The sequence below is a fragment of the Grampus griseus genome, assembly GCF_964374135.1.
Source record: "Grampus griseus genome assembly, chromosome: 2".
Classification (NCBI taxonomy): domain Eukaryota; kingdom Metazoa; phylum Chordata; class Mammalia; order Artiodactyla; family Delphinidae; genus Grampus; species Grampus griseus.
This window is the reverse complement of record NC_139018.1, coordinates 102,117,017-102,132,490: the sequence shown is the minus strand read 5'-3', so window position 1 is coordinate 102,132,490 and position 15,474 is coordinate 102,117,017. Positions and strand designations below refer to the sequence as shown.

Genomic DNA, 15,474 nt, shown 5'->3' with positions numbered 1-15,474 from the left:
AATTACTGAGGATCTTACAGTATAGATTCCATTTTAGTGGGCCTTTGGTTGGGCCTGAGTGTCTGCCTTTCTAAGACACTCCCATGGGATGCTGCTGCTGCTGGTCTGTGGGCCATACTTGGAGTAGGATATCTAGTTTGTTCTCTTTTCACTTCCCTTCTAATCTGTCTTCTGCCTGGTTGCCAGAGAGGTGTTTTTAAGACATTAATGTAATATTACTTTTTGCTTATTGTTGAATGGATAAATTGGTTCACATTTTTTTGCCTACCTTGCTATCTTTTCCTGTCATACCAGACTACTTATAATGATTCTGTCATGCTCAAATACACCTCATCCCTTTGTGTATGTTGTTCATGATACCATACATATAGATAGTCGGTACTTAGTAAATATGTATTAAATAATTTAATAGTGAGATCAGCCAGACCATGAACTCCTGAGCCTGTCTCCCTTGACATCTTTATCTAAAATCTGTCTTTATCTCTCCTGTCATGTATCTGTATTATGACAATGTTACTTTCTCTTTGAGTGGTTCATTCTATCCCTTATATTTATTTATCCTGTCCTAAATGTTTATTGCACACCTGCTGTTAACCACTTTATAAACTTTGTTGTGGGGAGTTGTAATCATAAATGAGACAAGTTCCTGTTTCTCGGTATGAAAGTCTTAATGTATTGACTCTGAGCAGATGAATCTTTGTCTAGGTATAGTTCTTTCTTTTTTTTTTTTAATTAATTTATTTGGTTTTAGTTTTGGCTGTGTTGGGTCTTCGTTGCTGCGCTCGGGCTTTCTCTAGTTGTGGTGAGCGGAGGCTACTCTTCATTGCGGTGCATGGGCTTGTCATTGCAGTGGCTTCTCGTTGAGGAGCACAGGCTCTAGGCACACTGTCTTCAGTAGTTGTGGCACGTGGGCTCAGTAGTTGTGGCCTGTGGGCTCTTGAGCACAGGCTCAGTAGTTGTGGCGCACAGGCTTAGTTCCTCCGCGGCATGTGGGATCTTCCTGGGCCAGGGCTTGAACCCATGTCCCTTGCATTGGCAGGTGGATTCTTAACCACTGTGCCACCAGGGAAGCCCTAGGTATAGTTCTAATCGGTCTGATCATGTCACTTCTGTTCACAACCTTACTTCTAATACCTGATGATATTGCTAATACAATTTCCTTATCTTAGCATTTAGGGTTTTCCATAATTTGGGTCTAAGTGTAATTCCAGTGTTATTTCTTCTTCCCTGTCAAATTAAGTCATTTTAAAAAACTTTACTTCTGCCAGGAAGCCAATTCCTTCCCATTTCTGCCTATTGAAATCTTGATCCATGTGGTTATATAATGTAAATTAATATGGCCCTTTTGTCAGGCAGTTTGGCAGTATGTATCAAGACCTTTAAAATATTTGACCTTTTAACTCAGTAACTCTACCACTGGGAATCCAACTAAAAGAAATAATTGCAGAATGTGTCAAAGATTTATGTAAATTTCAAAAAAGAAATAAAAATAAAAAAGGTATCCATTGCAGTTATACCTTCACTGATATTTTCTTCCCTTCTGAGACAGTGACCCCTAAAAGAGCAAATTATCTTCCTTTTCACAGTCTAAAATAATTGTAAGATCTACTCTAAAGGAGAGTCCATAAGCTTCCATTTTTCTTCTGATGAGAAAATTACATTTAATCAGATGACCTGAAAACCTTATTTTACTTCCTGTTTATGTAACTCTATATTCTTTTTGACAGCATGATTCTGGAACAGAGTGCACTCCAGGAGAATCTAAGAATTTAGGACAAAAAGAAAACGGCAATTACATCATGTATGCAAGAGCAACATCTGGGGACAAACTTAACAACAATAAATTCTCACTCTGTAGTATTAGAAATATAAGTCAAGTTCTTGAGAAGAAGAGAAACAACTGTTTTGTTGGTATGTATATTTTCCCAGCATTTTATTATGAATATTTTGAAACATTCAGAAAACTTGAAAGAATTATATAGTAAACACCTAGTATGTGCCCACCACCTATATTTTACAGTTGTTAGCACTTTAATACATTTGCTTTATCACACTTGTCAATCTCTTCATCTCTCAATCCATATTTTTTTGTTGAAATTTAAAGTGCATTGTGGATATCGGTATACTTCAGTCCTAAACACTTTAGCCTACATAAGTAGAGTTCAATTTAAGTAAAGTTCAATATTGTTTGTGGTGTTTTTGTTTTTCACATAAGTGCAATATACAAATCTTTTTTTTTTTTTTTTTTTTTGCGATACGTGGGCCTCTCAGTGCTGTGGCCTCTCCCATTGCGGAGCACAGGCCCCGGACGCGCAGGCTCAATGGCCATGGCCCACGGGCCCAGCCGCTCTGCGGCATGCGGGGTCCTCCCGGACCGGGGCACGAACCCGCGTCCCCTGCATCGGCAGGAGGACTCTCAACCGCTGCGCCACCAGGGAAGCCCGCCATATACAAATCTTAAGTCCACCATTTGATGAGCTTTGACAAATACATTTACCTGTGTAATCTAAGCACCTGTGAAGATGTACAACATTTCTGTCACCCCACAAAGTTCTTTCATTTCCTTTCCCCATCAATCTTTGCACTCCTCCTGCAACCATTATTCTGATTTATTTCTCCATAGATAAATTTTGCTTATTTTATTTCATATAATTGGAATCATACAGTTTGCACCCATTTGTGGAAGGCTGCTTTCACTCAGCATACTATTTTGAGATTCATTATTAGTATTTTGTACCACTTTTTTCCCCCACTGAATAGAAGTGCATTATATGAATATATCACAGTTTGCTTATCCACTCTCCTATTGAATGGAACACTTGGGCTTTTTAGGTTTGGGTTAATATGAATAAAGTTGCTATGAATTTTTTTCTTACTGTGGTAAAATATATATAACATAAAATTTATATTTAAACTAATTTTAAGTGTACAATTCAGTAGCATTAAGTACATTTACAGTGTTATGCAACCATCACTGCTTTTCCATTTTCAAACTTTTAAAATCACTCCAAATAGAAATTCAGTAACCATTAAGCAATAACTCCTATTTCTTTCTCTCCCCAGCCCCTAGTAACCTCTAATCTATTTTGTGTCTCTGTGACTTTGCCTATTCTAGGTACCTCATATAAATGGGATAATGCTTTTGTATCTGGTTTATTTCACTTAGCATAAAATTTCCAAGATTCATACAAGTTGCAGCATGTATCAGAATGCCATTCTTTTTTATGGCCGAATAATATTCCATTATATGGATATACCACATTTTGTTTATCCATTCATCTGTTATGCCTCTCGTAGGGCATTTAATATGTCCTAAATATTCTACCTTGTATTATGTTTTTGGGGGTCCTTGTCCTATTTTACAAGATTTTAAGTTACTTGAAGGCAAACACTGAGGCCTGCTCATATTGCACATAAACAACACTCTTATAGATGAGTTAAACATATGGCAGCAAAGGAGAAAGAATTGAGGAAGGTTTCCAGATAAGCACGGCCTTTCATTTTTTTAGCTGCATTTTTTAAAATAAATTTATTTATTTTATTTATTTATTTTTGGCTGCATTGGGTCTTTGTTGCTGCACGCAGGCTTTTCTAGTTGCGATGAGCAGGAGACTACTCTTTGTTGTGGTGTGTGGGCTTCTCATTGCGGTGGCTTCTCTTGTTGCGGAGCATGGGCTCTAGGCATGCAGGCTTCAGTAGTTGTGGCACGTGGGCTCAGTAGTTGCGGCTCGCGGGCTGTAGAGTGCAGGCTCAGTAGTGTTGGCTCACGGGCTTAGTTGCTCCGTGACATGTGGAATCTTCCTGGATCAGCGCCCAAACCCATGTCCCCTGCATTGGCAGGCAGATTCTTAACCACTGCGCCACCAGGGAAACCCTGCATTTTTTTTTTTTTTTGAGGTATAATTGACATAACACTATGGCCTTTTGTTTTTAATTGAAATTTATACAGAGATAATTTAGATTCACATGCAGTTGTAAGAAATAATGGAGATTCCATATACCCTTCATCCAGTTCCCCCCAGTGGTAACACCTTGCAAAACTGTATAGTATCAATACACTATTACATATAGCAAGGATATTGACATTGATACAGCCCACAGATCTTATTCAGATTTCCCCAGTTTTTCCTGTCGTCATTTCTCTGTGTGTGTGTTTAGTTCTATACAGTTTTATCATGTGTAGGTTTATGTGCCCATCACCACAGCCATGATAAAGAATAGTTCCATCACCACAAGTAATTCTTTTTTTTTTAATTCTTTTTTTGGCTGTGTGGGGTCTTTGTTGCTGTGCGCGGGCTTTTCTCTAGTTGTGGTGAGTGGGAGCTACTCTTTGTTGCGATGCGCAGGCTTCTCATTTCAGTGGCTTCTCTTGTTGTGGAACATGAGCTCTAGGCGCCTGGGCTCAGTAGTTGTGGCATGCAGGTTCTAGGATGCACGGGCTTCAGTAGTTGTGGTGCACAGGCTCAGTAGTTGTGGCGCACGGGCTTAGTTGCTCTATGGCATGTGGGATCTTCTCAGACCAGGGATCGAACCCGTGTCTCCTGCATTGACAGGCGGATTCTTAACCATTGCACCACCAGGGAAGTCCCACCACAAGTAACTCTTGGCGTTGTCCTTTTATAACCACACTCACCTCCCTCCTGGTGTCCCTTCAGCTGCCCCACTATTCTCCATTTCTAAAATTTTGTCACTTCAAAAATGTTATATAAATGGAATCATACAGTATGTAACCTTTGGGATTTTTCACTCAGCATGATTCCTTGGAAATTAATCCAAATTGTTTGCCTGCATCACTAGTTTGTTCCTTTTTATTGCAGGTGGTATGTGTGTACTACAGTTTAACGATTTTTCTATTAAAGGATATTTGGGTTATCTTCAGTTTTTGGCAGTTATGAATAAAGCAGCTATAAACAGGCTTTTCATGTGAATATAAGTTTTCATTTCTCTGTGATAAATGCCTCCAAATCCAACTGATGGATCAATGTAGCCGTTGTTTGTTTTTATTTATATGAAACTGCCAAACTGTTCTCTAGAAGGCTGCACTATTTTATATTCCCACCAGCAGTGTATGAGTGAACTAATTTCTCTCTATCCTTGTCAGCCTTTGGTATTTTTATTTTATCCATTGTGATAGGTATATAGTGGTATTTCATTGTACCTTACTTTGTATTTTTCTGATGACTAATGACATTGAATATCTTTTCATGTGCTTTTTTGCCATATGTATATCTTCTTTGGTGAAATGTCCATGTTTCTTGGCCATTGAGTTTTTTTGGTTTTGTTTTTTCTGTTGAGTTTTGAGGGTTCTTTATATAGGCTAGATGCTAGTCACTTGTCAGATATTGGTCTGCATATATTTTCTTCCTGTCTGTAGCTTGTCTTTTCACCCTCTTCACAGTCTTTCCCAGAGCAAAAGTTAAATTTTGATGATGTTCAAATGATCAATTTTTACTTTTATTGATTGACTTTTTCTTATAAAGCCTTCTTTTTCTTTTAAAAGGGCAGATTAAAATTAAAATTGATGTTCTCATTTTTGTTATTGTTGTTATCAGTGGTAGTTTTTCTAAATCTTCTTAGTGTAGAAGTGACACATAGATTCTTCATCTGTAAACTGGGTTTTCACAATAAACTTCCTGATTGAAAGTGACTTTAAAAATGAGCATATTTGGGGCTTCCCTGGTGGCGCAGTGGTTGAGAGTCCGCCTGCCAATGCAGGGGACACGGGTTCGTGCCCCGGTCCGGGAAGATCCCACATGCCGCGGAGCGGCTGGGCCCGTGAGCCATGGCCGCTGAGCCTGCGCATCTGGAGCCTGTGCTCCGCAACGGGAAAGGCCACAACAGTGAGAGAGGCCCGCGTACTGCAAAAAAAAAAAAAAGAGCATATTTGTCTTTCTCTGTCTGACGTCACTTAATATGATAATCTCTAGGTCTATCCATGTTGCTGCAAATGGCATTATTTCGTTCTTTTTTATGGCTGAGTAATATTCCATTGTGTGTTAGTGTGTGTGTGTGTGTGTGTGTGTGTGTGTATGTATACACACCACATCTTCTTTATCCATTCATCTGCTAATGGACATTTAGGTTGTTTATATGTCTTGGCTCTTGTAAATAGTGCTGCAGTGAACATTGGGGTTGCATGTATCGTTTTGAATGAGAGTTTTCTCCAGATATATGCCCTGGAATGGGATTGCAGGATCATATGGCTTTAGTTTTTAAGGAATCTCCATAGTGTTCTCCATAGTGGCTGCACCACTTTACATTCCCACCAAGAGTGTAGGAGGATTCTTTTTTCTCTGTACCCTCTCCAGCACTTATTATTTGTAGACTTTTTAATGATGGCCATTCTGACTGCTGTGAGGTGATACCTCATTGTAGTTTTGATTTGTATTTCTCTAATAATTAGCAATATTAAGCATCTTTTCATGTGCCTGTTGGCTATCTGTATGTCTTCTTTGGAGAAATGTCTGTTTAGGTCTTCTGCCCGTTTTTTGATTGGGTTGTTTGTGGGGTTTTTTGACATTAAGCTGTATGAGCTGTTTATATTTTGGAAATTAAACACCTTGTCAGTAGCATTGTTTGCAAATATTTTCTCCCACTCTGCAGGTTATCTTTTCGTTTTGTTTATGGTTTCCTTTGCTGTGCAAAAGCTATTAAGTTTAATTAGGTCCCATTGGTTTATTTTTGTTTTTATTTCCATTACTCTAGGAGACAGATCCAAAAAAATACTGCTGCAATTTATGTCAAAGAGTGTTCTGCCTATGTTTTCCTCTAGGAGTTTTGTAGTATCTATTCTTATATTTACGTTTTAATCCATTTTGAGTTTATTTTTGTATGTGGAATTAGAGAATGTTCTAATTTCATTCCTTTACATGTATCTGTCCAGTTTTCCCAGTACTACTTTTTGAAGAGACAGTCTTTTCTCCATTGTATATTCTTGTTTCCTTTGTCGTAGATTAACTGACCATAAGTGCATGGGTTTATTTCTGGGTTTTCTATCCTGTCCCATTGACCTATATGTCTATTTTTGTGCCAGTACCATACTGTTTTGATTACTGTAGCTTTGTAGTATAGACAAATACCAGAGAAAGACAAATATCATATGATATCACTTGTATGTGGAATCTAAAAAAAGGATACAAATAAACTTATTTACAAAACAGAAATGGACTTACAAACACATAAAACGAACTTACGGTTACCAAAGGGGTTAGCAGGGACGAGGGCATGGGGAGTAGATGAATTAGGAGTTTGAGATTGACATATACACACTGCTATGTATAAAATAGGTAAACAACAAGGACCTACTGTATAGCACAGGGAACTATACTCAATATCTTGTAAGAACCTATAATAGAAAAGATTCTGGAAAAGAAATATTTACATAGATGTATGTATGTATAACTGAATCACTTTGTTGTACACTTGAAACTGACACCACATTGTAAAATATCTATACTTCAATTTTAAAAAAAGAAAGAAAGAAATAACATTTACATAAGTTAGAAAAAAATGAGCATATTGCTTTTTAGTATTATGGGAAGGAAATTTGTTTCTTAAATTACCATGAAATATGTACGTATTTTAATTTTGGTATTTAAACAGCCCCTTTTCCTTGTATTTAAGCTGTTAGCAAATAGCTGATTTGAAGTAATATTTTTGTATGAGACGAAAACTAACGTGTAGTAAATATTGCATGAATGGTTTTCTGACTTCTGTTGTTTTTCCTTTTCTCCTAAATTACGTCACATGAATTATAAAATGATTATTGCTAGACTAGAAAAATCATTATTATTTACTTAGTATATATTTGCATGTGCATGCTTCTAGCTTTTGAGACCAAAAGAGATGCTATAAAATGAAAGAGAGAGGGAATTCCCTGTCAGTCCAGTGGTTAGGACTCGGCACTTTCATTGCCATGGTCCTGGGTTCAATCCCTGGTTGGGGAACTGAGATCCCACAAGCCTCGTGGCATGGCCAAGAAAAAGAAGAAGGAAAGAGTGAGATGGAGCTTCAGTTACCTCTAAAATTTCCTTTAATGTTTGATGTGGTCAAGGATAAGAATGAAGTTTCTGAGTATAAAGCTAGGCTTTCTAGAATATTTTTGATTCAGACGTGCATTGTTTTAGGTTCCTGTGCTTGAGATATGTTCCCTTTCACTCACTCAGTTCTCAGTTTGAAGGCTGTGCTACAACTGTTTTCCACATTGATTTGGTATAACAGAAAGAAAAGAGCACCAGATTTTAGATCTAGAAGACCTGGGTTTAGACTGTGTTTTGTCCATAGTGGGGCATATGGTTTCCAGCAAGTCACAAACTCTGTGAAAGTTAGTTTTCTTTTCTCTAAAATGAAGACATTTGATTCTTTTTATTTCCCTGCAGATACTGAAATTCAGTGATTTTATGTTCTTACTAAGAGTAGCATTCTTGTTCCAATTTTAAACTTCACTGGCAAAATCAAAGAATTTTTAAAAAGAGCCTAAAAATCTTTCTGAAATTATTCACTATGCTTAGACCAGACAGCCTAACCTTAATGAACTAAGATTTGACCCAATATTGTTAGACTCTGGAAATACAAAATGTGTAAATAATACATGGTTCTTCCCTTAAGGAGCTTGGTCTAGCTGACAAGCAAAACTAATGTACATTACAAAAAGAATTTACTAATTGACCAGGATACAGTCAGCCAAATAGAATGTGGGAAATTCCATAAAATAAAATGACCCAATTTCTTTAACAATAGTGTAAAAATAAAAAGAGGGGAGGGAATCTGTTACATATTAAAAGAACTTAAGATACATGTCAACCAAAAGCAACCATGGGGAGAGGGGTTGGGGGAAGCTTGTGTGAAACTTGGTTCAAATAAACTAGTGTAAAGAGGTAATTGAAGAAAATTGAACATGAATTGGCTATTAGATGCTATTAAGCATACTGTTAAGTTTTTTAGATGTGTAATGGTATTATGGTTAGATTTTAAAAAGAAAGAACTCCTTATCTGTTAGATTCATCTTGGGATATTTGTTAAGAGCAGCTGAATATGTTAGATGGAGTTGTTTACAGCATATTGTTGAAGTTGCTAAAGCTAAGTGATTGGTACATGGGAGTTCACTATACTTATTCTTTTACTACTTCTGTGTATGTTTGAAATTTTCTAACAGAAAAGGTTTAATTTTTTTCTGCTTGATGAAACACTGACTTACTTTGGACTTATGTGCTAAAAATATAAATAGTACAGTCATTGTTCAGTAAAGCTCAGTGTGGCATGGCCTAAATAGAATGCTACCACTTCTGTGAGGGACCTTAGAAGGGAGCATCAGGTCAAATTCCCTCACTGTACAGCTTAAGAAACTGAGGCCTCAAAAAAGGGAAGTGACTTGCCTAAGGCCACATTGCTAGTTAGTGACCAAGCCACTGTTATAATTAGATCTCCTAATTTCCAGATTCCTAGTTTGTTCTACTTTTCTTATTCTTCGAAATTTTCCTTTCTCCTTTTGTTCTGCGGCTTTAAAGAGTTTATAAATTTTAAATAAAATTAATGTTGCATATAATGCTTACTTTGTCTTATTTATTTTCTTCAGAATCTGGCCAACCTATTTGTGGAAATGGAATGGTAGAGCAAGGTGAAGAATGTGATTGCGGCTATAGTGACCAGTGTAAAGACGAGTGCTGCTATGATGCAAACCAACTGGAAGGGAAAAAATGCAAGCTGAAACCTGGAAAGCAATGCAGGTACCTTGCTAATTCCAGTAGTGTTAATGTTCCTGGGAAGTCACCTGAAGGCAGTTATGTCAGATTTCAAACTGAGATTAGGAGATGTATGTGGTTTTGGAACTTTGTTATTTGTTGTTGGTTTATTTTCTGGAGTAGTAGTATTTAGGGCACTGTTGTTGGCAGATTGAACTACTTGTAATTGCAGTTTGTGTGGTGGGTGTTAAAAAAGGACATGCAAAGGACACTCAATAGAATACATATTATTTAATGCCTAACTTTAAAAATGTGACTTTTGTCAGTAGTTTTAGAATCTTAACTTTAAATATTTAGATAGTATGGATTCCATACACTCCTGTAACTTAGTTGTCATATAATTTTATTTCACTTGCCAAATTATTTTGGTAGTGATAGATATAAGCAGTAGAATATTGTTTGTGCAGTACTTTTAAAATGGATGTTCTGTGTATCCTAGTTTGATTTTAGTGTATAAATGTGAGAAAAGTTGATAAATTGACTAATGTGTATCTATGAAAAACAATGATGACTTGCCTAATATTTAATCCATTTTCTATTATAACCTTTTACTATAGGCAAATAGAATAGAATAAGAAAGCTCAATATAGTATGCCTTCATTTTAAAAACAAGATTCTTAATCACTTTTCTGCACTTAATAGAATGTTGAAATTTAATAGCCTCTTATTCCAATAAGACTTGTTTAACAGTAACATACTTAGCATTTATGATTTAAAAATTAGGACTGTATCTATATGTATAGGAAATATCCTAGTGATTTTCTTTACGCACCTCAATGTTTCTTCTAGTCCAAGTCAAGGTCCCTGTTGCACAGCACAGTGTGCATTCAAGTCAAAAACTGAGAAGTGTCGGGATGATTCAGACTGTGCAAAAGAAGGAATATGTAATGGCATCACAGCTCTCTGCCCAGCATCTGATCCTAAACCAAACTTTACAGACTGTAATAGGCATACACAAGTGTGCATTAATGGGGTAAGCATTTGATTTGTATGTTGTTTATTTAGTTTTATGAAACCTTTTTCAGGATAATTGTTTGTTGCCACTTAAAGCCGCATAAAGTAATTAATCTCGGTCCCTATCTATTTCCTCACAAAGCTGTGAATGCATTATGTGGCATAAGTGCCTCGTGGCATTTGATTAGTTATTGACTTGTCTTTCATCTTTCTACTGCATGCGTTTGATACTCTCTAGAGAAAAATAGTTATGTAACTAGGCATGTAACTTTGTATTTCTTTTAAGTTTTATAAATTAACATTTTAATACTCTAAATAAAAGAACTCTCAGTTATTTCCTCTGAATGTGAAGCCTTTAAAGCTTTCTTGGCTAAATAATCACTTTCCTCTACATGAGGAAAATTTCATTTTTCTCTCCTTATAAAGGAGCCATAATAACCAACATAAAGTCGATGCTCATCTAATCTCCTTCTCTGTTTTTGTTTGGTCTAGATTTTTAAGTTACCATTTCTTTAAAGATTTACTATCTTATTTGCACTTACTTTTTTTTTTTTTTTGTGGTACACGGCCCTCTCACTGTTGTGGCTTCTCCCGTTGTGGAGCACAGGCTCCGGACGCGCAGGCTCAGCAGCCATGGCTCACGGGCCCAGCCACTCCGCGGCATGTGGGATCTTCCCAGACCGGGGCACGAACCCTTGTCTCCTGCATCGGCAGGCAGACTCTCAACCGCTGCACCACCAGGGAAGCCCCTGCACTTACTCTTTTTAAGATGTGTTTATACCATCCATTTCTGATACTAATCTATGCTTCCCCCCCCGCCCCCCAACTTGTATTTCTACTTAATTATTTTAGCGTTGGAGGTGTTTCTGTCTGCTATTGTCAACAAGAGGTTTGACTGTATAGGGATTAAATAATTGGTCTTTTATTTTTTTTTCAGCAATGTGCAGGTTCTATCTGTGAGAAATATGGCTTGGAGGAGTGCACCTGTGCCAGCTCTGATGGCAAAGATGATAAGGAATTATGCCATGTCTGCTGTATGAAGAAGAGTAAGGCTTTTAAAATGCAAGAGTATAAAATCTGTTTCAAAAACCTTATTTTCTCCTAAATTTTAAGTGTTAAACTTTGATATACAGTTGGGACATAATTTCCAGCTGAACTGATCCTCTTGAGAAATTTTAAAATGTAGTATAGAATTGTGTTTCTAGTATTATGGTCCCTACAGTGTTTTTAAAATGATAAACTAGATAAAACCTGCCAGCGTTTTTACAATAATTAATATAAATACCGTTAGAAGGATTTAAAGCCATTGTAGGCACTAAGTCAAGAGTTACTGGTTGTTTGTTTATGCTGTAATATTTAAGGTGAATTACCAGTGGTGTTATCTAGTCTAACTAATGAAAGTCTATATAACATGTCATGGTGATGATTTTAGGCAGTTTCTTCCTTTCCTCCCTCTCTCCCGAGCTAGCCCGATAGGAAATCTGATCTTCAACTTATATTTGACACTTCTTTTGCAGTGGAGCCATCAACTTGTGCCAGTACAGGGTCTGTGCAATGGAGCAAGTACTTCCTTGGTCGAACCATCACCCTGCAACCTGGATCCCCATGCAATGATTTTAGAGGCTACTGTGATGTTTTCATGCGGTGCAGATTAGTAGATGCTGATGGTCCTCTAGCTAGGCTTAAAAAAGCAATTTTCAGTCCAGAGCTCTATGAAAACATTGCTGAATGGATTGTGGTAAGTATAGTTTTTATTTATAAAGAAACCTTATCTTAAAATGATTTGATCATAATTTTACTTGGTTAGAGGTCACCCCTGTTATGAGAAAATCACTTCTTTTCTGTTTATACTGGAGTTATAGTTGACCCTTGAACAACATGGGTTGAACTGCATGGGTCTACTTATAATCAGATCTTTTTCAATAGTAAATACTACAGTAGTACACAGTGTGGAGTTGGTTGAATCTGCCGGTGTGGAGGAACCATGGATATAGAGAACTTTGGAGGTGGTTGGCTAACTATGATTAACCCGCCACGTTCAAGGGACAACTGTATTTTATCTGAAGAGTGATTTTTAGGGCTTCCCTGGTGGCGCAGCGGTTGAGAGTCCGCCTGCCAATGCAGGGGACACGGGTTCGTGCCCCGGTCCGGGAGGATCCCGCATGCCGTGGAGTGGCTGGGCCCGTGAGCCATGGCTGCTGAGCCTGTGCGTCTGGAGCCTGTGCTCCACAGTGGGAGAGGCCACAGCGGTGAGAGGCCTGTGTACCGCAAAAAAAAAAAACACCTAAAGGTGCCTTCTGGCACTATGGTAAAGTGAAAAGGGTACAGGCTTGGAATTACACGAGGATTCAGATCATCCTTCTGACGTTTGATAATTCTGTGACTTCAGGCAGCTTACATTTCTTGGCTCCCTTACTTCCCTGTTTTCAACTTAAATCCAGTTCTTATTTTCTTTTTTTCTGATCATCTCTAATAAGAAAAAGTTGAGATCTAGTATACTTGTCTACTATGGGAAACAGTGTGTTCAAAGAAAAAAATCTGATAATTGGAATCTCAGAGTTATGTTCTGCTGAGTTTATGTTGTTGTGCCAGATGTTGTAGGTTTTCTAGATAGTAAATCATATCATCTAAAAATAATATTTTTTCACTTTTCTCCATTATGTTTAATTTTGATTCATTTTATTTACAATTTCAAAAACTCATTCCTATTTTAAAATATTTAATAGCAATGATCTTTTTAGTTAAAGTGTTTTTAAAACCTTTATTCATATTTTAGATTTGAGGATTTTGTGAAATACTTCTTACAATGAATTTTAGCAATGTGAAGTCTTGTGCTCTGGAACTGATTAATCAGGCACTTTTAGGTTTATGCAGATTTGCCTTAAATGGGTATAGAACACTGTTATTTTAAATCAGTGTTGACATTCACATGCCACCCTTTCAAATAGCATGGTCCATAATGCCGGAAGAGTACCGTTAGGCTGTTGCTGCATTTGTGGGCATTAATCAGATCAAACAGTAAGATAAACAACAGCCACTTCCTTACAAGTTATTTGTCTCATTTGTGTTACTTGCAGAGTTCACCTGCATAGCAGAGTTCATTTTGTTACACTGGTCTTTCATCATGTATAAGGAAAGTGTCCTTCTAGTTAGTAATGTAGGTTATTAGTTTGCTCTGGTAAGAAGCTGTGAAAGGGATGATGGGTTAGTTTCACTGACTTTCCTTTCCATTGGTACCTGGTGGCTCTTTTATCTCCTTTCCACAGTATACTATGGAATCTTTTTTCCTCATGAGGGTAGAGTGGGAAGAACCTTAACAGTTTAATAGTTCAGGACGTGAGTTACTGACTGCTATAGGCACCATGGAAATGATGTAATAAAGACTTTTACTTTCTTTTCCGGGGAAAAGTTGTTTTTGACAGTAATGTTTGAATGTAGGCTGAATGCCTACTGTGTGTCTCGCCAGGAGATAATGATAAACATCCTTTGGATTTATCAAGGGGTCACCTAGTTCTTGAAAAGTTGGAGAGCATTCACCAGTAAATCTGTTAAGACCCTGTACCACTGTCTCCTTTTCATTAAATGGGTACATTGGTAATTCTTTTTCATTTTCTTCCATAGTTACTGATGTGTTCACATTTTTTGCACCTTTTGTGTTAGGTTTGACATAGGAAACCACCTTTGACCTTGATTTTTTCCAAATCTATCACTGTATTTACCCCACACTTTAAAATAATTGCCTGTTAGTTTGTGGCTTTTTTCTTTTTAATTTGTTCAGTTTTATCAGGAGTTCATCTTTTTATTATTATTTTGACAAGAGTCAACTATGTTTCTCATTTTTTAATTAATGTCTTCTCTCTTATTTTGCTGTAATTTTATGAACCTAGATAAGTATCTGGTGTTCTTTATGAAAGATTTAGAGTAGTGTTTCCAAGTGCTTCACAGAACACTAGATCCATAGGTTTGGTGGTCAAATGAATCTGGACAATATTGCATACTATAGTCCCCTCTTAGAGATTTGTGATAATATTGTGAGAAGCCCCACGATAAAAAATCTTTTTAACTTCATTTTCCAAACTTACCTGACCTTTATTCATATTGTACATGAGAATTACCTAAGGGCTTAGACCAATTAAGTCAGAATCTCTGGGGATGGAGTATAAAGTGTTTGGGTCATTTCAAAGCTCCCAACTCTCAATTCTGATGATCAACTGGGATTGAGAACCAACCATTCATGTAGAACAGGGGTTGGCAAACTATGGCTCATGAGCCAGATTTAACCCACTGCCCATTTTTGTATGGCTTACAGCTAAGAATGGTTTCACGTATATAAGTAGTTGAAAAAAATCAAAATAATATTCTTCTGGGGACTTCCCTGGTGTTGCAGTGGTTAAGAATCCTCCTGCCAATGCAGGGGACATGGGTTCGAGCCCTGGTCCTGGAAGAGCCCACATGCAGCGGAGCAACTAAGCCAGTGCACCACAACTACTGAAGCCTGCACGCCTAGAGCCGGTGCTCCGCAATTAGAGAAGCCACTGCAATGAGAAGCCCATGCACTGCAACAAAGTGTAGCCCCCCGCTTGCCGCAACTAGGGAAAGTCTGCGCATAGCAACGAAGACCCAACGCAGCCAAAAATAAATAAATAAAATAAATTTATTTTTTTAAAAAAAGAATATTACCCGTAACGGAACTAATGGCCATAATTAATTTAAAAAATATATATTCTTCTGAAAATTACATGAAATTCAAATTTCAGTGTCCATAAGTAGTGATTTATCA

General features: G+C 37.3%; 1 protein-coding gene across 1 annotated transcript in view; it reads left to right on the top strand.

Moving 5' to 3' along the window:
* ADAM10 (ADAM metallopeptidase domain 10) overlaps window positions 1–15,474 on the top strand; it is a 110,752-nt gene that overhangs the window by 84,162 nt on the left and 11,116 nt on the right. The window contains exons 10-14 of the mRNA XM_082648690.1: window positions 1,728–1,911; window positions 9,575–9,725; window positions 10,530–10,713; window positions 11,632–11,740; window positions 12,212–12,432. Of these exons, the coding sequence (XP_082504816.1) occupies window positions 1,728–1,911; window positions 9,575–9,725; window positions 10,530–10,713; window positions 11,632–11,740; window positions 12,212–12,432 (849 nt within the window). The remainder of the gene's footprint in view (window positions 1–1,727; window positions 1,912–9,574; window positions 9,726–10,529; window positions 10,714–11,631; window positions 11,741–12,211; window positions 12,433–15,474) is intronic.